The 22295-nt window shown below is 36.3% G+C and overlaps 2 protein-coding genes across 10 annotated transcripts in view; one reads left to right on the top strand and one right to left on the bottom strand.

The window, feature by feature from the left end:
• The first annotated feature begins 157 nt into the window (after positions 1 to 157).
• Positions 158 to 1742, top strand: LOC113098211 (uncharacterized). Its single transcript, XM_026263202.1, has 2 exons — positions 158 to 1130; positions 1227 to 1742. Exons 1-2 carry the CDS (start codon positions 385 to 387, stop codon positions 1252 to 1254), a joined length of 774 nt encoding a protein of 257 aa, XP_026118987.1. The 5' UTR covers positions 158 to 384; the 3' UTR covers positions 1255 to 1742.
• Positions 1743 to 9526: 7784 nt separating this feature from the next.
• Positions 9527 to 22295, bottom strand: part of LOC113098214 (neuropathy target esterase-like) — a 29802-nt gene continuing 17033 nt past the window's right edge. For 7 of the 9 annotated variants that reach the window (XM_026263208.1, XM_026263213.1, XM_026263209.1 and 4 more), the window contains 10 exons: positions 21563 to 21719; positions 21327 to 21443; positions 21062 to 21131; positions 13735 to 13851; positions 11884 to 12032; positions 11556 to 11708; positions 11277 to 11393; positions 10861 to 10948; positions 10545 to 10693; positions 9527 to 10461 (listed from right to left, as the gene is read on the bottom strand). In XM_026263208.1, coding sequence (XP_026118993.1) covers positions 10384 to 10461; positions 10545 to 10693; positions 10861 to 10948; positions 11277 to 11393; positions 11556 to 11708; positions 11884 to 12032; positions 13735 to 13851; positions 21062 to 21131; positions 21327 to 21443; positions 21563 to 21719 — 1195 coding nt within the window. In that variant the 3' untranslated portion in view covers positions 9527 to 10383. Of the gene's footprint in view, positions 10462 to 10544; positions 10694 to 10860; positions 10949 to 11276; positions 11394 to 11555; positions 11709 to 11883; positions 12033 to 13734; positions 13852 to 18449; positions 18567 to 21061; positions 21132 to 21326; positions 21444 to 21562; positions 21720 to 22295 lie in introns of all 9 variants that reach the window. The other 2 variants (XM_026263211.1, XM_026263212.1) reach the window with 2 other exon arrangements.

Raw genomic sequence — 22295 nt, 5'->3', positions numbered from 1 at the left:
CAGCATAGACAGTAAAAGAAAGCCTCTCTCTGCTCTGCTATACGGGAGCGCGCGCTCTTCCGGCAGAAGTTTCCTCAGGACCCATATAAGGAAATTCCGCTCCATCTAACGTCACACAGAGCCATACTCGAAAAAAAACTTTCCAAAACTTGGGGGGGCGCCAAGATGGCGTAGTGATAAGGCGTTTTTCTTGAGTGGAGGTACGGCAACGTGTTTTCTTGCAAAAATTATGTATGTAGTGCATATTTTCCCCCAATTATAAATTGAATAATTTATGGATTCGTTACAATAACCTAGAAAGACGATTTGAACATACAAAACAGAACTTTATCGCTGTCGTCGAACAATTCTGAAAAGTTAGCTTGCAAAAGGTCTGCTAGCAAAATGTCGGTCAAAAAGCAGATGTCTGCGCTGGAAGGGATGGAAGTGGACCACGCTAAAGAAAAGCGAAAAATTGAGGAAACTCATTCATACGCCTGTAAAGTTGGAGGAAGATGTGAATCTTCTCCTAGTACACCAAGTAAGACCCCTGCACCGAAAAAAACAAAAAATGTCGACCCAGCCGCGGCTTCAGAGCCAAGCTTAATGGAAGTCCAGAACAACATTATTCAGATTCTTTCAGAAAAAATCAATAACCGAGCTGACCACCTGGAAATAATGATAAAGAATAACTCCAAAGAAATTGAGAGCATCTGCGAAAGTTTAAACTCCATTCATTCTGATGTCATGGGTCTGAAAAATGAAAATGAAAGTCTTAAAAAAGAAAATATGGAAATGAAGAAAAAAGCTGCACAACTGGAACAGCGGATGAACGACCAGGAACGATACAGCCGTAGGTGGTGCCTGCGACTTCATGGGGTGGCTGAAAACTCCTCGGAAAAGGTGAAAGAGAGAGTGAAGGAGATCTGCAGAGCTGTGGTCCCAGAGGAGCAGAGGAACGAAGTGACTGCGGCGGTGGACATCGTACACCGACTCGGCCGACTCAGAGCCGCGGAGGATCAGCGGGGGAATCCACGGCCGATCATCATCAGATTTATTTCAAGAACGGCGAGGGATCTCATTTGGAAACACGCCAGGCAGAGTCCCTTTCTGCAAACTCGAGGCTTACACTTCAAGGAGGATCTCACAGCCGCAGACAAGGAAGCAAGGAGTCGATTGTGGCCCGCGGTGGACCAAGCCAGAAAAGAAGGCAAAGCCGCTTATTTCAGCGGGGCAAGAGCGTTCATCGATGGCAGAGAAATACGTCCAACTTAGATGTACTCTATAACAGGTAGTTCGTTTTGAAAATGTTTACATTTTGTTTATAAAGTTTTTCAGCTTTATCTTTTGTCGTGATAAAGAAAAGCTTTACGGGGACTTTAGAGTTTGATAAATAATTCCAAAGTGTAATATGTCTATTTAACCCAAATGTGAAAGTAGGATGGTTTATGCAAAAGTTCAATTTAGTTATGCAAGAGACCTGTTGCCTATAGAAAACACTAAAGTTAAACAAGTACTTTTGTCTTTTTTTTCTGGATGTCTCTTTATGTTTGTTCTGTCAATGCCAGAGGTTTAAGAGATTTACTTAGAAGGAAAGCTTTTTTTTTGTACTGCAGAGCTAAAAATGCAGATTTTTATTTTACTCAAGAAACTCATGCATGTGCAGCAGATGAATCTTTTTGGAAGAACCAATGGGGGAGTGAAATATGGTTTTCGAATGGAGATAATCGATCAGCAGGCGTGGCTATTTTAAAAGGAAACTTTAAGGGGCAAATTCTAGTGAAAAAGACGTTTCAGGAAGATTAATTATTTTAGTATGTGAATTGGAACAGAAACAATTTATAATGGTTAATATTTATGCCACCAATGACAAAATTAGAAATCAGACTCTCTTTAAAAATGTGGAGGCAAGAATTTGTCAGCTTAATTTAAAATTTTCAGAAGCTAAGGTCTTATGGGGAGGTGATTTTAATACAGTTTTTGATGATAACTTGGATAGATGGCCTCCAAAACCTGCAAACATAAATTGTGAACTTAGAAATACATGTTTGCGTCTAGGACTTATGGATATTTGGCGTGAAAGGAACAAATCACAGAGAATGTATACTTGGAGCAATAGAAGTCTGTCTTTGCAGTCACGCATAGATTTTTGGCTCATTTCCAATGACCTTGAAGATAAGGTCAAAGATGTGATGATAGAACCAGCCATATTAACTGACCATAAACTTATACTTATTAAAATTTACTTGAGCAATTGTTTTTCTCAGAATAATACTTCCAGTTACTGGAAACTTAACAATTCATTACTTAACAACTTAGATTTTAAACTAGAAATTAGTAGGATCATTGAAAAATTTTGGAAACAAGCCTGTAATTCTGGTAACTATGGACAAAATTGGGAACTAACAAAATTTGAAATTCGCAAGATGGCTATTAAAAAAGGGAAGTATTTAGCAAAGCAAAAAAGAGAAAATGAATCACAAGTCATTAAAGCAATATTAAATTTACAAATAAAATCTAACGGTAATCTTAATGAACATGAGAAAGAAAATCTGATTTTATTACAAAGTAAACTAGATGACATATACATAGAAAAAACTAAAGGTAACTTTGTGAGATCCAGATGTAAATGGATTGAAAAAGGAGAGAAAAATACAAAGTACTTTTTTGGATTAGAAAGGAGAAATGCTGAATATAATACAATAAGTAATTTGTCAGTCAATGGAAGTATTACCTATAATCATAAGTTAATCTCAAAACATGTTTCTAGCTTTTATAAGGATTTATACTCATCTGCTTCCACAGGTTCTGGCATAGATTCTTTTTTAAATAACATCTCCACAAATGCTAAGAAAATAAATGAAGAATTTAGAGAGATTTGTGATGGAAGAATTTCCTTACCTGAACTGGTGGAATGTGTTAAACTTTTAAAAGACAATAAAACTCCCGGGAATGATGGCTTGACGGGAGAATTTTATAAACTATTTAATGATAAACTCTCTCCTTTCCTGCTGTCTGTGTTTGAAGAAGCCATTGAAAAAGGTGAACTTCCTCCGACTATGAAACAGGGCGTGATTACTTTAATTCCTAAACCAAATAAGAATAAATTACACATTGAAAACTGGAGACCCATTAGTTTACTTAACAATGATGCAAAGTTATTTGCTTTAATTTTTGCAAAGAGACTTAAACATAGCCTGAATCAAATTATAGATGAAGAACAATCTGGCTTTATGCCCAAAAGACACATAAGCAATAACATACGTTTAATTTTAGACATGATAGATTACAGTGACCTCCTTCCAAATGATAGCTTCATACTATTCATTGACTTTTATAAAGCTTTTGACACCATCGAGCATAACTTTATATTAAAATCTATTTCCTTTTTTGGTTTTGGTAAATATTTTCATAAGGCAATTCAAACCTTATATAATGGATGTTCTAGTTCTGTTAAACTGAAAACAGGCACATCAGAAAGATTTAGTATATCACGTGGTATTAGACAAGGCTGCCCGGTGTCTCCATTTTTGTTTCTCTTAGTTGCTCAAACAATGGCTACACACATAAAAATGTCTCCCTTTTCAGGAATTAATGCTGTTGGTAAAAAGTTTAAAATATGCCAACTTGCAGATGACACAGCCATCTTTTTAAGTGACCGAAACCAAATTGGGACTGCAGTAAATAGTATAAAAAAATTTAGTGATGTATCAGGGTTGGTAATGAACATTAATAAATCAGTTTTGTTCCCCCTGAAAAATTGCAATCTGGCCAGTTTTGATGGAATACCAATTAATGAAAAAGTGACATATCTTGGAATTGTAATTTGTAAAAATAAAGAGGAACGTCATAAATTAAATTTTGATCCAATTGTTAAAAAAATACAATCTAAACTAAATTCATGGTTAATGAGAGACTTGTCTCTATTTGGCAGGGTCTTAATATCAAAGGCAGAAGGTATATCACGCTCTGTATATGTTGCCTTATCGCTGGATATCCCAAAAAATACAATTAAAGAATTGGATAAAATACTGTATGATTATATCTGGAGGAAAAAACCCCATTATCTAAAAAAAGATGTTATCACAGGATGTAGAGACCAAGGTGGTTTGGAAGTGCTGGATTTTCATACTATAAATAATACTTTTAAAATTAAATGGATTATAGAATTCTTGAAAAGCCCTGACAGCATTTGGAACGCTTTTCCATCATTTCTGTTCAATACTCTTGGTGGCATAAATTTTCTACTGAAATGTAATTTTTCTATTGATAAAATTCCCTTGAAATTAGCTGACTTCCACAAACAAGCCCTTCTATCTTGGATATTGATATATAAACACAACTTTAGTCCACATAGATACTTTATTTGGAATAATAAAGAAATTCTTTATAAAAAGAAGTCTCTGTTTTTTCAGCCATGGTTTGATAGAGGAATTCTGTTGGTAGGACAGTTATTGAACAAAGATGGTTTACTCATGTCATATTCAGAATTTCTTCAGAACTTTAACTTCCCAGTGACACCAAAAGAATACGCAGTTGTATTTGATGCAATCCCTACAGGTTCACTTCAAATACTAAAACACATATCATTTACAGATGTTAGTGCTGAAGTTAATAGAATTTTTATTGGAGATACAGACATTACAAAGAAAGCATACACCAATAAGTATATTAGAAATCAAATTTCATGCTCGGTTCCACCTGCTGCAAAGTTTTTTTGGTATTCAACCATGGGTGATTTAAATTGGGAAAAGGCAAATACTATTATTTATAAATATTGTATTAATAATAAAATAAAAGAAGTTTCATTTAAAATTTTACATCAAATTTATCCTGTTAAAGAAACGCTAAGAAGATTTAAAATAAACATAGAAGAGTCTTGTGTCTTTTGCCAATCAAATAGGGAGACTATTTTTCATTTATTTTATCACTGTATGTACACAAAAAAATTTTGGTCTGATTTGGAAGAATTTATAATCACAAAATTGAATGTAAACATCAGAATCAATATTTTTGATGTCATGTTATACTTTTATTTATGTGGTTTGTCCAAAAATTTAATTTTTGTTATTCAACTGTTTATTATCTTCGGAAAATACCATATTCACAAATGTAAATGGTCTAATTCACAACCTAGCTTTAATGTATTTCATCTGGACTTTAAAACATATTACAAAACAATAGAAAACATGCAAAATATGAAGGCTACAAGAACATTTCATCTCCTGAAGGAACTGAATATATTTTAATTTTCCCCTTCTATAAATTAATGTTATTATCCTCTGGTCTGTACATTTCTTTTTTTGTTGTGCAGGTTGCACAGTATTTGTAGTGTTCTCTGTACCTATTGTCCTGTGCATTGTTCATAATAAAATTTTGAAAAAAAAAAAAAAAAAAAAAAACTTTCCAAAACTTGTGACAAACCGGAAGGAGTATTTTTGGAACAGAAATACTCCTTCAAACGTACAACTTAATTTTTGAAACTTTGTCCATGTTTAGCATGGGAATCCAACTCTTTAACAGTGTAAAAAAACTCAGTATGCATGAAATAGCATTTCACCCCCCACTTTAATTTACTGAACGCTCTAATGACTACACTTTAACATAAAACAATCAATATTTAATAATTTAACAATACTTTCTTGAAACTTATACTTCCTTGAAATACAATATCTTAAAAACGACTTTGCACATCACTGAGAAACCAATCTAAAACATACTGGTCCTACTTTTACGACTCTTGCTCATTCAGCATGAGCTCTTCATACAAACACGTTTGCGTCTTCGAGACTCCAACGGTTACTGTCTGGGTTATGGTTAAAATGGCTTCTAAGGAATTCTATACCTTATGGTGAACATTTAATACATAGATTAGTAATCTTCAGTTAAAAACAAGAAAGGAAAGCAAAAGAACAAGGAACTGGTAAGAGGCACAAAGAGCCGGATGAAAGATAACTAGAGATAACTAAAATCCTATGCAGATTAATAATAATAATAAAGTTAAATGAATTTAAATTAATACTAGTCGAGTTTTACGTTGGGTGTGTCATTTTTCTTAGCTGAAGCTAAACTAAATATTTCATTTCTACTTTCGCTGTATGACTGGCTTACTGTACATTATACCATAAACATCTAGGCCTGTTGACAAACAAATGTTATTTTAATTTATTAAACACTTGCACTTAAAGGGAAAGCTCACCCAAAAATGAAAATTATGTTATTAATTACTCACCATATTGTTCAAAACTAATGGCAGTAACCAATTAATGACAGAACTTTCATTTTTGAGGGAACTATACCTTTTAAAGAGCTATTTCTATAAGACGTCCGTATACAATGCATTGAAAATCCCAATTCTTAGTTAAAAAAAAATTAACATCTTGAAAATGGTACAGAGGTTTTAAAAGATCATCAACAACATAGATACAAAAAGCAGTTTTATGAACTCCTTTTAACTAGTGACTAGGCTAACTACATTTAACAGGTTTCACTATATTGGTGAGGACATTTAGACCTCACAAGTGTATTCAAACCTGCTCTCACACACACAAACCTTTAATAATCAATGTTTTCTTCACCAGTCTCAACAGATGCTTGTGGTCACCCCTTCTGACTGAAAGATGACGTCCATATGATGACCCATTCCCTTCGTCAGGTGTGTTGATGTGAATAAACCTATCCATTTTAAATCTACAATTATCTGTATATTGACATAGAATGTAGTAGAATAAAAGTCATAAATAATCACTTGGGAACATAATACCTTATTTCAAAAAGCGATTTAGTCAGCATGGCATTAAATAGGATTTTATTATTCATTATCCAACATTTATTTCTGAGGCTTCAAATGGTCATACATACATGACCCGTCTGTACCTCAGCCACCTTTTATATTAGACAGTTCAACATTACATTAGACATTCAACATCATTTTATTCTTCATTATCATCAGTGCAAAAATGCTAATCGAGCAAAATAAGAAACCGCTTACTGTTATTCTATACAATCTCTAAAGTGTTTTTAAAAGCTATTTAAAAAGCCAGTGGTTAAACAAATAAATTAAATAGTAGTTGGCAATCCTTTCAATTCTCATCAACATATAAAACAAACCGTCTCAGCATAAAAGACTGAAAAAAAGCAAAATCATCAAGGGTTGAGGACTTTTGTACATCTCAGTGAGGTTTCAGAGATAATATACATTTATTACGGACAGTTTTTAGGTTGGTGAATATGGGAAGGATGACATTTGCTTTGGAGTGCAATGATCTGCTCCAGTACTGGACACTGCATACCTGGCACTCGTTCAGAAATATAACAATTTAAACTCCCCACATCTTCATGGGATTATATTACATGTGTTTTTGTTTATCTATTTTTTTTTTTTTTTTTTTGCTTTGTGAATGTGCAAAAACAAAATAAGGCATCCACCTCGTCTACCTGAAGCACAAGTAGTTCTGTATTTCTAAAAGGTTGAAAACACACACAGGCAAAACTTGCATCCAATTCCACACAAGATATTTTTGGCATTAACAATACTCCTCATAAAAGCCTTCTGCATTCCCTTTCCTCACTCTTGTCACTCATTTTTCACTTTCTGCCGGTCTCACTTCCTCACTCATTACCATGACCATCACCGCTCTTCACTTCCTCACACTCTTTACCGCTTTTGTTCTCTACCGTATCCACTTCCTGACTCTTTATTACACTCACTTCCTCAATCTCTACAGGAGTCATTTTCTTGCTCTTTACCGCAATCCTTTCTTGTTCACTACCGCAATAACTGTATAGCTCTCTAGCTCAAACATTTTAATCGCTCACTACCACAATTATTCTTCCGCAATAATTTTCTCGGTCTCTACCACAATAATTTTCTCACTCATTAGTGCAATCATTTTCTCGTTCTCATCTGCAATTATTTTCTCACTCACTACAGCAAACGTTCTTTCGCTCTCTACCACAATAATTTTCTCGCTCAATAGCACAATCATTTTCTTGTTCTCTTCCACAATAATTTTTTCACTCACTACCACAATCATTCTTTCACTCTCTACCCTCGCTCAATAGTGCAATCATTTTCTCATTCTCTTCTGCATAATTTTTTCACTCACTACCGCAATCATTCTTCCGCTCTCTACCACAATAATTTTCTCGCTCAATAGTGCAATCATTTTCTCGTTCTCTTCCGCAAATATATTCTCACTCACTACCGCAATCATTCTTTCGCTCTCTACCCCAATCATTTTCTCGCTCAATAGTGCAATAATTTTCTTGCACACTTCGCAATCATTTTCTCACTTAATAGCACAATCATTTTCTCACTTACTACCACACAATCACTACCTTACTCTACTGCTCTCACTTCCTTGTTCTCTACCCTGCTCACTTCCTCACACTCCTTATTGCTCTTGCTCTCTTCCACATCTACTTCCTGACTCTATTCCATCCACTTCCTCACTCACACCTATGACCCACATCCTTCCCTATAGCTCTCACTTCCTCACTCTTTACCGCAATCATTTTCTCGCTCATTACCGCAATCACTCCCCCTATTTCTGCCGCATTCACTTCCTAACTCTCTGCTGCTCTCACTTCTTCATTCTCTACCACTCTTCACTTCCTCACAATCCTTAACACTCTCGCTCTCTAACATATCCACTTTCTTTTAATATCAAACCCAATTCCTCACTCATACCCATGATCCACTTCCTTCCTACAACTCTCACTGCCTTGCTCTCTACCTTACTACTACTCTACATTATTTGGGCATCCAATTTTTTTTGTCCCACTGAGATCTTTCCTATTATACTTTATCCCACATTTGACCACCTACATAGCTTTCCACTCTGTTGACCCTCTTTAAAATAATATTAGGGGCCCTATCTTGCACCCAGCGCAATTGACTTTGTACACCGACGCATGTGTCATTCCTATTTTGCACCCGCGCAAAGCGCGCTTTTCCCTCCACAGAAGCACGTCGCTAAACTAGTGAATGAACTTGCGCTCCCTGGGCGGTTCAGCGCAAAAAAGGAGGCGTGTTCCGGCGCAAACAATCCCTGGTGCTATTTTGCTGTTCCATTAAACAATTGCGCCACTGACCAGAAAAAACCTAGTCTAAAGTCAGTGGCGCGTTGTTCATTATGCTATTTTAAGGGCGCATGCTTGACCATAATGTATAGCGTGCACAACGCGCATACACTTTGCTCATGTAATCTACACAGATGCAACAGTTATTTTTGCAAATCATAAATTGTTACACTAAAAAAAATATTAACACATGAGATGACGGAAATCATTGTGGTGTATTTTGGGTGGGTTTCTCCCATCCCCATACAACACAACTTCTCTGTCTTTCACTGCTCTTACAAGAACATCAGTCTCCTCGGCTGTGAACCGCTCCTGGCGTGCGCCTGGTAAATACGCCATAATAATAGCAATCCATAATGGAACTTGCGCACCTGCTTTTAAAGGGAATGTTGGATGAAGCTCTGATTGGTTTTTTTACACATTACGCCCAAACCACACCTATGAATAATGAAGCTACTTCAGACCAACCCATTTTAGATTTGCGCCGGGCGCAAGAGCCATTTATCCCGCCGGGAAAATAGCAACAGCGCCGAGACCCGCCCACAAACTTACTTGCGCTTCGCGCTTTGACACTTGCATTTCAGATCGTTAAAATAGGGCCCTAGATATCAGGAACAGTGTTTCTAAAAATCTTCAGTGATTTTTTCCTAATAAGGAGCAAGCATTGCAACCTTACATCAAATCACAATCTAACCATTACATCACTTCCTCTTGAAGTCTTTCTAAACCTATACAGTCTTTTCTCAATGCATCTTGGGAAGCCATTTTCAGTCTAGAAGGCATCTTATGAGAGGAGTTGCCAATGCATGTTTAGGTTGTGGCCGTACACACACACACACACACACACACACACATTTTCACAAAAAATAAAATAAAAAATAAGATCACAAACCAGACACACCACACACCATCTCTACTGAACTGGTATCGTCTGGAAACAGACAGGAAAACCAGAACTGAAGGATAGTGGTAAACTGGCCGCTACTGTAGACATATTTTCCCATGAAACACCCAAAACATCTCAAAAGGAGTTGTTCCTCTGCCTTGGTGGGTCCCTGTAGTCTTTGGACCCTGTTTTTGTAAAGTCTTGAGCAAAAAAAAAAAAAAAATCCCAAAGACCTAACAGAGTCACAGTTTTGGTGACAAGTCGTGGGTAATGTAGTGTTAACAGGGTCTTAATCACAATATCTTTGGTGACTTTCCAACAATCTTATTAATTCAGAAGTCTTTTCTTCTGTATTTGTCCTTATACTCATGAGTCCCTGATGGGACTCTGCTTCTCTTTCCAGTGCCCTTTGACCCTGCATTACTCCCTTTTCATCAATCTGACACTCCAGAGAAGTCCAAGTTGGGGTCCCTGGTGATGTTCTTCCTCTGACGGACGGTCTTCTCTTCATCCTACAAAAATTATTTAGTTTTTTTAAATCACCTGATTTTAATTTCACTTAACTTCACTTAAAAGTGTGTGTGTGTACACTTACTGATGTGAAGATCCCATTTGGTCCCCATTCTCCAGGAGACTGGTCCTCAGGGTCTTCGGTCTCCTCCTCTTCCTCTTCCTCACCCTCCTCCTCTCTCACTGTGTCCATCCCGTCCTCCTCATACTCCGTCGCATAGTCAGACTCCTCTGCTAGACACATAAACATCAGTTAAGCACAAGTACATGATATAATACCAACTCTGCTGGCCGATGTTGTAATTTGAAATACCTTGTTAATTCTGTCATAAATTTTCAATTCAAATAAATACATTGGGATAAATTAGCAAAGGAAGAATTTAGTCTTTTGATTAACTGACCATCAGCTGCTAAGTAGCTCTGCACCGGCTCAATCCTGGACACAATCTCAGCTAGATCAGTGAAGTCTGCACTAGGACACGTGCACGACTGAAACGGATAGCAAGAAAACACAATCACTACAGAACGAAATTAACAGACGATTGAAATTTAATACGCAATTTAATGAAGAAAAAAAAATAAGACTCGAAATTCATTAATCAAAAAATGTAGGGGTAAAATTTTGTTTTGAAATAAAGAATAATGCTTTTATTCAGTAAGGATGCATTAAATTGATCAAAAGTGACAGTAAAAGACATTTATATTTCAATATTTCAATTACTGTTTTTTTGTGAGCTTTCTATTTATCAAAGGATTCTAATACTCATCGTCAAAAGGGAGATAGAATAGTGGCGTTTTAATGAGATATTAAACTCACATCAGTCTTCTTGCTGTCATTGTAGTCCGCTGAGCGATGGTCTTTCAGCAGATTTTCTATAATGTCCCCACGAGCCCACTCAGTAAACAATAGTTTACCATATTGATAACCCACATCCTTAGAGAAAACAGAACAACTTTGAGAGGTCATTTACCATCAGGAAGAATTGCTTTATGTACACTATAATAAATACTATACTGCTTTTCATTTTATATTATCAGAACTACATAGATTAACGTGTCAACTGTGTCAACTGCAGATGTGGGGTTTTAATCTCACATAGATTTCATCAAATTTCCCAAAGTCCATGGTCTTAAAGCGGTCGATGGGTGGCCGAATGTACTCGCAGTATGCGCTCTTCTTGACAAGTTCCAGCTGTCGTACACAAGATACATAGGCCAAACGGGACTGGATTTCAGCCATGTCAGGCACCTGAGAGATACAGGATGTTTTTAAACCATTATTGCACAACTAGCACAATCAATTTCATAGACTGTACAAGTCCAAAACGTCTCCTGAAGATTTTAATTCCATTAGAGCGTCTCAAATTGAAACGGCAGCATTGGCTCCACAAGAAGTGCTCTAATATCCCACAACATTGACTCACCTTCACTTTCTCTGCCCACGGGTTGATTCGTTTCCATAGCAGCCACCAGCCAGAAAGACTGTCACCGTAGTTACAGAGATCAGTCTCATCCTGGCTACCCACATCGATGGCGATGACTGTTTTTGTGCCCATATTACGAGCTATGTCCGCTGCAGGGCGTTAACAGTGCCGGTTGAACGCAAACAAACGCACACGTACACAAAGACAGACATCCACAAGGCAGCAGGAAGAATCAAAGTATCGTTAATATTTCAGACTAAACTCTCCAATTAATAACTGATCACCAATCAACGCTGTTTAACCAAATCCCTCACTTGGAAAGCTGCCATTTTCATCAGTAATAGAATCAAATAAACATCAACTTTTAAAAGCAAGAATGAACATTTTACGATTTTTAAAACATTTGCTGAGAATTGTGTTAAAACAGCCTTGCAGGTGATCAGTAATAAAGGATGGAAAAAGACAGTGATATTCAAGGATGACGAGACAAGACGCAATTAAAACCTAACAATCTAGGCTTAAAAATGTATGCATTACGATAAAAAAGAAAGAAAATGAAACGGAGTCAAGAACTATTTTAACCTCCAATCTGCTTTACAGGCAATAACCAGAGCTGGGTAGTAATCCTGATTATGTAATCAGATTCCAAAAAATGAGTAATTGTAATTAGATAAAATTACATTTAGAAATACTTGCAATGTATTGATTTGTGAGGCTTTTGTCTTTCAAACACATTAAAATTGTTTTTTATTTCTTATTTATATGTAATGCAGTCATCCCTAATCCTTTTTGTCATCTGAAACTCTTGACCTAAATGGTAACACTTTAGTTTAAGGACCAATTCTTACTATGAACTAGTTGCTTATTAGCATGCCTATTATTAACATATTGGCTGTTTATTAGTGCTTAAAAAGCACATATTCTGCATTACCTATAACGTTACTAACTACAATTTTTGTCATGTGATTTGAAATCAGTAACAGACTACAATTTGTCAGTAATCTACCCAGCTCTAGTGGCAATAACACAGATGACTCAATGCATAATTGTGTCTAAAGCAGTGCAAACTGCTTGATGAACTAATTAATTAAATTATATTAAACCAAATTATAACACACAATGTGACGTCAAATGCAAAATCTTGTCTTTTTCCCCAAAATTAAGATGTTCCCAGTTGAAATGCAACATCTGAACCATATATTTCTGCCCAATATATGTTGCACTGCAAACTGAGTGACATTATGCTATTGCTGTCTGGTGATTTGTTTTTTTGGTTGATTTTCTTATTATATTTTGGAAACTAGTCCATTTACAATTTGACTACATTAAATCACACTTTCCTATATTGTAAAGAAGAGATACAACATATTTATAGCCACAATTTAATACTTATCGTATACACCAGACAGCAGCTTGCAGAGATTTAAATTTACAGTCTGATAAAAATGTCATGTTTTAAGAAGCTGGTTATGACGAGATGTCAAACAACTGAGCATCTTTGTCCACACCACCCAATCCCTGCAGAACTTTATCCATTTGTCTCTGAACAAATCATAAACTGATCTAATAGACACCAGAAACGAGTGAACGTTTGAAATTCATTTAAAATCTGCTGGAACACTCTCCAAGATACCAAATTGACTAACTAACATTAAAATAGATACACATTCTGAGTTCAAATGGATAAAGCGAAACCACTCATTCTACCCTCAAAATGATGAAGAAAATCACAGAATACTTACTCAGAGCAATGTAGCTCCTTAAAACAAAAAATTAAGTGATTGACCAAACCAGATTGTGTTTGGGCCCCAGCGGCCCTCTCTCTGAGGAGTTGCTCTGGGCCGTACTTGCCTGGCAGGTTGTTGATGTATCCTCCATCCATGAGCAGGTTTCCATCTTTAGGGTCGCAGAGGGGTGGCAGGTACCCGGAAAGGGTCATGCTCGCCCTGACATAGCGCCACAGGGAGCCTACCACACCGGGAGGGGACAATAACCTCTTAATAACCTCTAAAGTATGTCAGTTTAACGCCTCAGCAGCGTTTGGAGGTGACCCTGAACTCACAATTTTGGTTAGCAGCGCACAGACCAGCAGGGACATACAGTGACTGTCACCCCAAGGACGGTGTGCCGTGATTTAGTTTGGCCTACCTCATTCAGTGAACCTGACCTTGACAGAGGTCACCCATGAGGTAAGGCTGACCTATCTTCCAAACCTGTCTCACTGGCCTTTTGTTTTTCTTTTTGTTTTTTCAATAAAAAAAAGTTACAAATTAGCATGGATCCCTTTTCTGTTATGCAAAAGATACAAATTGTGCTAATATTCTTACAGTTCATTTACTTAAATGCATCATTATTAATATAATCAGTAATGATGTATTTTTCAGGCAGAGAGGAGACAGAGTTGAAAAACAGTGAAAATATTGGGCACTGCCAGCCTGTCCTGGCCTGCAGTACTCCTCTCGAACAGCAGGTGTCAGGAGAGGCGTGACAGTGGCATGGGTTGGAAGGAGAGAGAAAAAATCAAGAGAGGCAGGTGCATTCAGCATGTGGCACTCTTAAAGGGATAGTTCACCCAAAAATTCATTCTGTCATTATAGAGTGCTGCAAGTATGGTGCATTAGTGTTGGCTGGAACCCCAAAATGAAGCAGCATTTTGTCCCTGAAGACAAAGGGATTTATAGGTAACACTTTAGAATAAGTTAACTACTTTAGTTAACATGAACTAAGCAAGAACAATCCTTCTACAGCATTTATCAATCTTAGTTAAATGTTATTTTCAACATTTACTAATGCATTACTCAAAGCAACATTTATTGTTAACATTAATTAATGCAGTGTGAACTAACAATGAATAACTTTATTTTTATTAACTAACATTAACAATGATGAATAAATACAGTAATTCATGTATTGTTCATTGTTTGTTCATGTTAATTAATACATTTACTAATATTAACTAATGGAACCTTATTCTAAAGTGTTTATATCGGTTTATATAAATATATATATTAGGGCCAGGACTTTAACGCGTTAATTGAGATTAATTAATTACACAAAAAATAACGTGTTAACTAAGATTAATTAATTACAGAAAAAAAATTCCCGCATTTTTAATAACGTATTTTTGCACCGCGGAACGTTTCTCACTGGATGCGTTTCGACGGACCGATTATACTGAAGCACCAACTAGCGTTCGCATATCACTGCAGTAGATCCAAGGGGCAAGGAACTCGACCGGAAGTTGAAGTCGGGTGGGGGCTGCCATCTTTTAGCAGAACTTCACTTGCGTTAGCATTCCTATTGACTCCCATTCATTTTGGCGTCACTTTGACAGCGAATAACTTTACATCTGAGGCGTTTAAAGACTGTGTTTGTCCATTATATATTTCTAAAGATACACGACAATGTATAAAGGGCTCCATTACCTTCTATGTTACATTATGGCCCCGTAGAAACAGTTTTTGTAAAAATAGGCTAACGATTGCGTCATAACCACTCGGCTCTCCTTCGCATTACCGTACAGACAGGAGGAGAAGCTCGCAGGCAATTAACTTAATATGGCGTACTGGCGTTACATTTTAAAATACTATAGAAAATAATTAATCAGAATACTTACTCCTGCTCACTCACGACAAAGAACTCCCCGCTCAAGCTCGCCGTCTCTGCAAGATTAACGATGGCAGTTTGCACGCACAGCCACTTAGAAGATTTACATCTGGCAGATAGGTTGCTGACGTCGTCAAGCTTCGTTTGAGTCTGCGCGTCAGAAACGGAAGTGCTAAAAAACGCTAAAACTGGGCTTCATTTGTCTCAATTGAGTTCCAATGGGGTCGCTGTGTCCATTTCTTTTACTGTCTATGAGTAGATCGAGCCTCAAGTATCACCTCAACGCAAAACATATAGCAGCTAGCGTGGACGTGAACTATGTATTATTTTGTTGGTGCAACTGGCAGTTTATGTTGAACTCTTTATTGTTTTGGCCAAGGTTATTGAGAGTTGGACTTAGTATGTTATGGCCTCTGAAGCAACAGAGAGATGTTTTCTAATAGTCAGTGTTTCCAATGTTCTGAATGTAATTGACAGTCTTGTGTTTTACTTAAAAAACACTTTACAGAAGGTTCCAGCACCTATAAGCTTCCTGAATTTCTGAAATGTACTATTTCTAAATTGTTTCTAAATATGCTATTGCTACACTTAATGGCAAAAATTGCACTGGTCTGCTAGACTTGGTTGAACAAAAATAAACAATATTTTGTTGCTTAAGCTTATGTATTCAGTCATTATTCAATGGTATACTATAAATCCATGTGAAAAAAATTACTTCTCACTGTTCTCAGGTCAAATATTAATATGCGATTAAAATGCGATTAATTTCGATTAATTAATTACAAAGTCTCTAATTAATTATATTAATTTTTTTAATTGAGTCCCGGCCCTAATATATATACGTTTTTGGTTAAATGTCTGAAATAAGGACTAAAGTTAACGCAAGCTCAATATATTTTATGTTTTATTCTACAACATAAAATACATTAGTAATACCATCTTCTCTGTTGGGAAAAGTTACTATTAAAAGTAACGCATAACAATATTACATTACTCCACAAAAATGTAACCAAGTAAAGTTACTTAGTTACTTTTTATGTAAAGTAATGCATTATGTGACTTTTGAATTTCTTAATGACAAAAGGTATATTTTCAGCAACTGTAAAAGCTCTTTTACACCAAAAGTGAAATGAATGAGCCTCAGGCTGAAGGAATCACCTCTGCACTGATTTCTGTCGACACAGGGACAGAGGAGCTGTCTGTGAATAAAATCGGAAAACAAACTAGTATTGCTTATTTGAATAAGAAACACATATTTTCTTGTACATTTTAAATTAATGCGTTACTTTACTAGTTACTTGATAAAAGTAATCTGATTACTTAACTCACACTACCTGCAATGCATTATGTTATAAATTCTAAATTCTAAAATCCTGTTTCATGTTGTTGTTGTTGTTGACTGATCAGCGGTGATGCCAATTTGTGGGCTGGCCTTTAAAAAAATGTCACCACTGCAACACTCTGTTTACTTATCCTCATGTTTATTAAAGTGGATAATAAAAGAATTTTAATTTTGGGGTGAGTTACTGATTAAAGCAAAAAATGGTGCCATAAAGAGAACTGTGAGCCTGTTGAAAAGTTTGTGTCATTCTTAATGAGCTATCCTATGTTGCTGACCGTGCTGTAGGATCCAGAACAACACCTCCCAGTGACCCTTATCCTTATAAATATTGCATACAGGTAGAATAATGGCCTACAATAGATAAACATGCAACAGCATGCACACAGACTGTATGATGTGCTTGTGACAGCCAAGCTCAAGGTAGATAGGAAGAGTGCATGTGATGTAAACATGATAGAAGAGCGTGGGAAATATACATCAGCCTGACAAGCATCAAGCATCAGCAGCCTTCATTTACTTTATCGAAACCGAAAGTCACATCACGGCATCAGTGATTGTCGTAGCTTCATGCAAATCAACATATGCAATGGTTTGCTAGAGCTACTGACACTAGACTGCTAAACAATATTCACCAACCATACTGGCACAAATATTTTATTTAAAAATAATCTTATTAATTGGCAACAGCAAAAAATCAATGCCTTATTTTCCAGAAGCCTACTGTTGATTAATCAAATTTAAAATACTAAAAGAAACATCATGTTACAAAGCTCAAAGTTACTACCATAACCATTACATATACTGCAGATGTAATAATGCACATAATGTAATGTATATGCACACATTTGTAACCATACATCAGCTAAATTCTATACTAATGCACAAGGAAAGGTAAACTGAGGATTGGATGATTTGAAATCAATGGACTGGACTCTATGCGTGCATAAAATGTCCTTTACAAAAGAGCCAAACAGGGAAGAATGGGTGCGAATAGAAAAACTGTATGTAAATTGTGCACCTAGTGGCCCTGTGGGTAAATGGCTGAATCTGGAAAACATGACTTGAGTCATTAGCCACCCTAAAAAATAAATTATATTTTGCTAAAAGAAAATGCAATAAGAAAATGTTCTCACTCATGGCAGTTAAGCATGAAAAACAATTCTATACATAAAACATTATCTACATCTGGATACAGTAATGAGAAAATGGGGAATAATTGTGCTTAAATGCCATAAACCTTCTAGGTTTTATTTTATTTATGCAAAATCTAATTTCTTTTTTTGGGGGGAGGGGGTTGTTGGGGGTAAAACATAATTTATGGACATAATTTTGTTGTTGTTTTTTAACAGATTCAGCTAAATGTAATGTTTATCGTGGTTTTGAAAGCACAGTCTCCCTTCTCTATTCTTCCTCTCATTGAATGATATCCTGGGCTCCTTCCAAGCCATGGGTTCCCAATGTAAGCAGGGGGTTAATTAGTTTTAAACAGGACAAGAGACAATAGAAAGCAAAGGGTAACTGAGTGGTTGGTTGTCGCAGGGATACTGGTGTAGCAGGTTTTTATGAACCTCCTTTAGGCTTCTAGAAGGCTATGGTGTAAAGGGGGCAGAATCCTGACCTGGGACATTGTTAACATAGCAACCATCCACGAGGAGGTGGCCGTCCTTGGGGTCGCAGAGAGGAGGCAGATAAGGGGTATAGGAGGCACTGGCTCTAACATAGCGCCAAACACAGCCTGGCAAAATGAAGATGGAAAGTAAATCAAAACTGGACAAGACGTGGAGAGAGACAGAGCAGGGAACGACAGTAAACAACAGGAAACAGATGAGTGAGAATGAGACGGGGACCCAAAACCGCAGTATCAAGGACATCATGCCGAGATCTGCCTATGCTAATAAGACGGCATTATTCCATTCAGTATAAGCAAGAAAAACAAAACATGATTGTAGTTGCTCTCATTTCTAAATGTCAAATACCATCAACACTTCTAACAGCGTGTTTACCTGGCCAAAGAGGGAATGAATGCTGAATATATGAATCTAAACAGCATTTATTAGAGATGACAGTCTATGCCGTGCCAAAATGGACAAATAAATATATTAGGAAAAGAGGCAAGGAGAGGTGCAAGGGCCAAAGAGGGTGAGATTGAGAGATCTGCAGGCCGTTAAGTGTTATAGCAAACAATAATGACAAGAGCACGAGCAGGTTGAACACAGCATCTTCTCTGACAAAGCTACAACTGTGTGATTTTTGCTTCTTGTGGGGAAAAAATATGTATTTTACTATGAAATTTCAATAAGTTAAGATTTTTTTGTTCATGCATGAAAATCACAGATTAAAATATAATAATAGGAGTTAAAGGTGCTGTAGGGAACTTTTGTAAAAAAAAATATTATTTACATATTTATTAAACCTGTAATTATGTCCTGACAGTAGAATATGAGACAGATAATCTGTGAAAAAAAATCAAGCTCCTCTGGCTCCTCCCAGTGGTCCTATTGCCATTTGCAGAAACTCCATCGCTCCCGGTAAAAAATAACCAATCAGAGCTGCGGTCCGTAACTTTGTTTGAGTTCAAAATGCAGAAAAATTAACATAATAAGAGAGTACACCATGAATCCATTTTCCAAACCGTGTTTTTAGCTTGTCCTGAATCACTAGGGTGCACCTATAATAAGTGTTTATATTCAGACTATTTTAGATTGCTTCGGGGGTAGCGCGGCAGAGTAACCCAGTACCTTTGTGATTCTTCATAGACATAAACAGAGAGAAGAAGCTCCGGCTACGATGTTCTTCCGCAAGACGCAAGCAGTTCTGTTTATTAACCGCTAGAGCGTCAAAAGTTCCCTACCGCAGCTTTAAATATTATTCAAAATAATATCAACAAGATCACATGACAGCAAATAAATTTTGAATGTTACATATATATATATATATATATATATATATATATATATATATATATATATATATATATATATATATATATATATATATATATTTAAAAACGCTTTCAAACTTATTTTGTTTAAAGAATAAAAAAAAAATGTTTCTTGGGTACTTGGGTAACTCATTAGCACAACCTGACCAACATCCACAGCTGAGTGAAGGTGTACTGTAAGTTGCAGTAAAGACTTTGGAGCTGTTATGTCTTATTTGTGCAGTCAGTGTGAGAATAAGCAATGCTGCAACAGCAGAATGAAGAAGAAACGGCATTAAGAGCGCAGGGGGAGGAGCAAATGGTTGATGCATTCTGGATCCTACAGACACCACTAAGAGGGGTTTACCTTCTACCACAACTAATAATGTATACTTGACATGATGGGAATTTAGAATATATATAAAGAAAATAGTGAGATAAAGATTACGAAAAGGACGACAGCGAATGAGAGGTAAGCCTTTTCTATGACACAAAAAGCAGGTTAGGGACAGAGGGTAGGACAGAAGGAAGACAGAAACTTTGACAAAAAGGGGAGAGAAACAGTAGGAAAGAAAACAGAGACCAACTTTGTCCTTGCAGTTAGTGAGACATGCAAATTCAATTCCATAATCCATCTGGGCATACACAGGTGAACACAAGACCATTACAAGGCCCCCAAATACAGTAATTTTCAGCATTAAACTGTAGACAGTGTTTTTACCTTTTAACGTGATCATTAATTAATTTAGCCAGTGTGAATGAACTTATTTGAATCAGGAAACAGATATACATTCAACTGAATGTGGGGACCAAACCCAGAATTCATGGATGCATGATATACCACTGGTCAAATCCCAAAATGTATTCATGCATATGACAAACAGTTAAAAAAAAAATCATAATTTCAGTAATATCTCAATTTCAATGCGAGTTAACAGGCATTTTAACATAGGGCATTTTCTAGACCTCTCTCTGAAGCCATCAGTTATTTCATTATATTAAGCAAATTGCACAACCCACATGCAACATTAGCTTGTCTTTCTCGATCATTACAAATTGAGAAAGTACATAACGTCCCAAATATCTATCATTTAAGAAACAAGGTTAATTTTAATAGCATTCAAATGATAAAAGCAGTTAACTTTTTTTGTTGTTGTTATTTTTATATCAGTGACATTAACAGTGACATTTACCAAAATTATTTAATTATTAATAACTCCTAAAATATGTATATTCCAGAAGTCAAATGCCCCTAACATGAAACCTTGAGGAACCCCATATTAAGAGGTCAACGTTCGATCATCACTCACCATCTTTATGAACACGCATAGAAGAAGCTGTGATGTCTGTGGTCACGTTAAAGTATGGCAGCCACAAGTCCTAAAAATAAATCCAAGAAAAACACAAAATGTTGTCATACATATGATAATCATACTTCCTAATTACGTTAGCTATTATGAAAATTGAAAAGCAGTAATATAGATCTACTAAAACTGATAAAATGCATCTTTCAGGAGCGCTAGGTGAGATTTCTGAAATAAGTGCTCCCCCAAAATAGTTTTGGTGACTTCTTACCTCGATTTGTTTGTCCTCAAAGACTTTAGAGATGCTGGTGTTGAAGGCAGAGCCAGAAAACATGGATGTGATTGGATAAGTAAGATCCAGTACTGTTTTGAATACAGAGTTCATTGCCTGAAGGCAACAGATATAGGAAATTACATTTCAGTGATTAATAACTGAACATCTTCTATCTTATCTGATTGCTCAAAGCAAGGTTAAAAGGTGTCAGTTAACAGATAGAGTCACATTACCTTGGACCACTCTCTTGCCCTCTGCTTGACCCTAACAGCACTTCTCTCCTCTGCATACAGAGCACCAATGAATGAGCCAATGGAAGTTCCTCCCACTATGTCGATGGGAATTCCTGCTTCCTCCATGGCTTTGATTACACCAACATGAGAGCAGCCCCTGCAAGATTGAACATCATATTGACCATTTACAAAGACCAGGATTATTATTTTTAACTAGAACTTAAAAAAATATATATAATAATAATAATACAAAACAAATTTTGCCTTAGCAACTTACTGAAGTAAGTTAAAAAACACTAAAATTACTAACTGGATAAATAAAATCTAAATCTGAACTAAAACTAAAATGAATAAAAATACTTTAAATCTAAAGAGTAACATTAAAAACAAACAGTAGTAATATACCGTATTTTTTGGACTATAAGACGCACCTGAATATAAGTCGCATCAGTCCAAAAATATGTCATGATGAGGAAAAAAACATATATAAGTCGCACATGACTATAAGTTGCATTTATTTAAAACCAAGAACCAAGAGAAAACATTACCGTCTACAGCCGCGAGAGGGCGCTCTATGTCTTCAGTGTAGACTACAGGAGCACTGAGCAACATAGAGCGCCCTCTCGTGGCTGGAGAAGGTAATGTTTTCTCTTGGTTAATTTCTCTTGGTACATGTCAATTTATTTTGATAAATAAGTCGCACCTGACTATAAGTCGCAGGACCAGCCAAACT

The sequence above is a fragment of the Carassius auratus genome, unplaced genomic scaffold (assembly GCF_003368295.1).
Source record: "Carassius auratus strain Wakin unplaced genomic scaffold, ASM336829v1 scaf_tig00216437, whole genome shotgun sequence".
NCBI lineage: Eukaryota > Metazoa > Chordata > Actinopteri > Cypriniformes > Cyprinidae > Carassius > Carassius auratus.
Note: the sequence above shows the minus strand (reverse complement) of the source record. Positions and strands in the feature narration are given on the sequence as shown.

What these genes read in the sequence shown, in the direction of transcription:
- LOC113098211 (XM_026263202.1), top strand. Translation starts at nt 385, where the DNA reads ATGTCGGTCAAAAAGCAGATGTCTGCGCTGGAAGGGATGGAAGTGGAC. An exon ending in TTCAAGGAGGATCTCACAGC is followed by an intron (nt 1,131 to 1,226) that starts CGCAGACAAGGA and finishes AAGAGCGTTCAT; the next exon opens with CGATGGCAGAGAAATACGTC.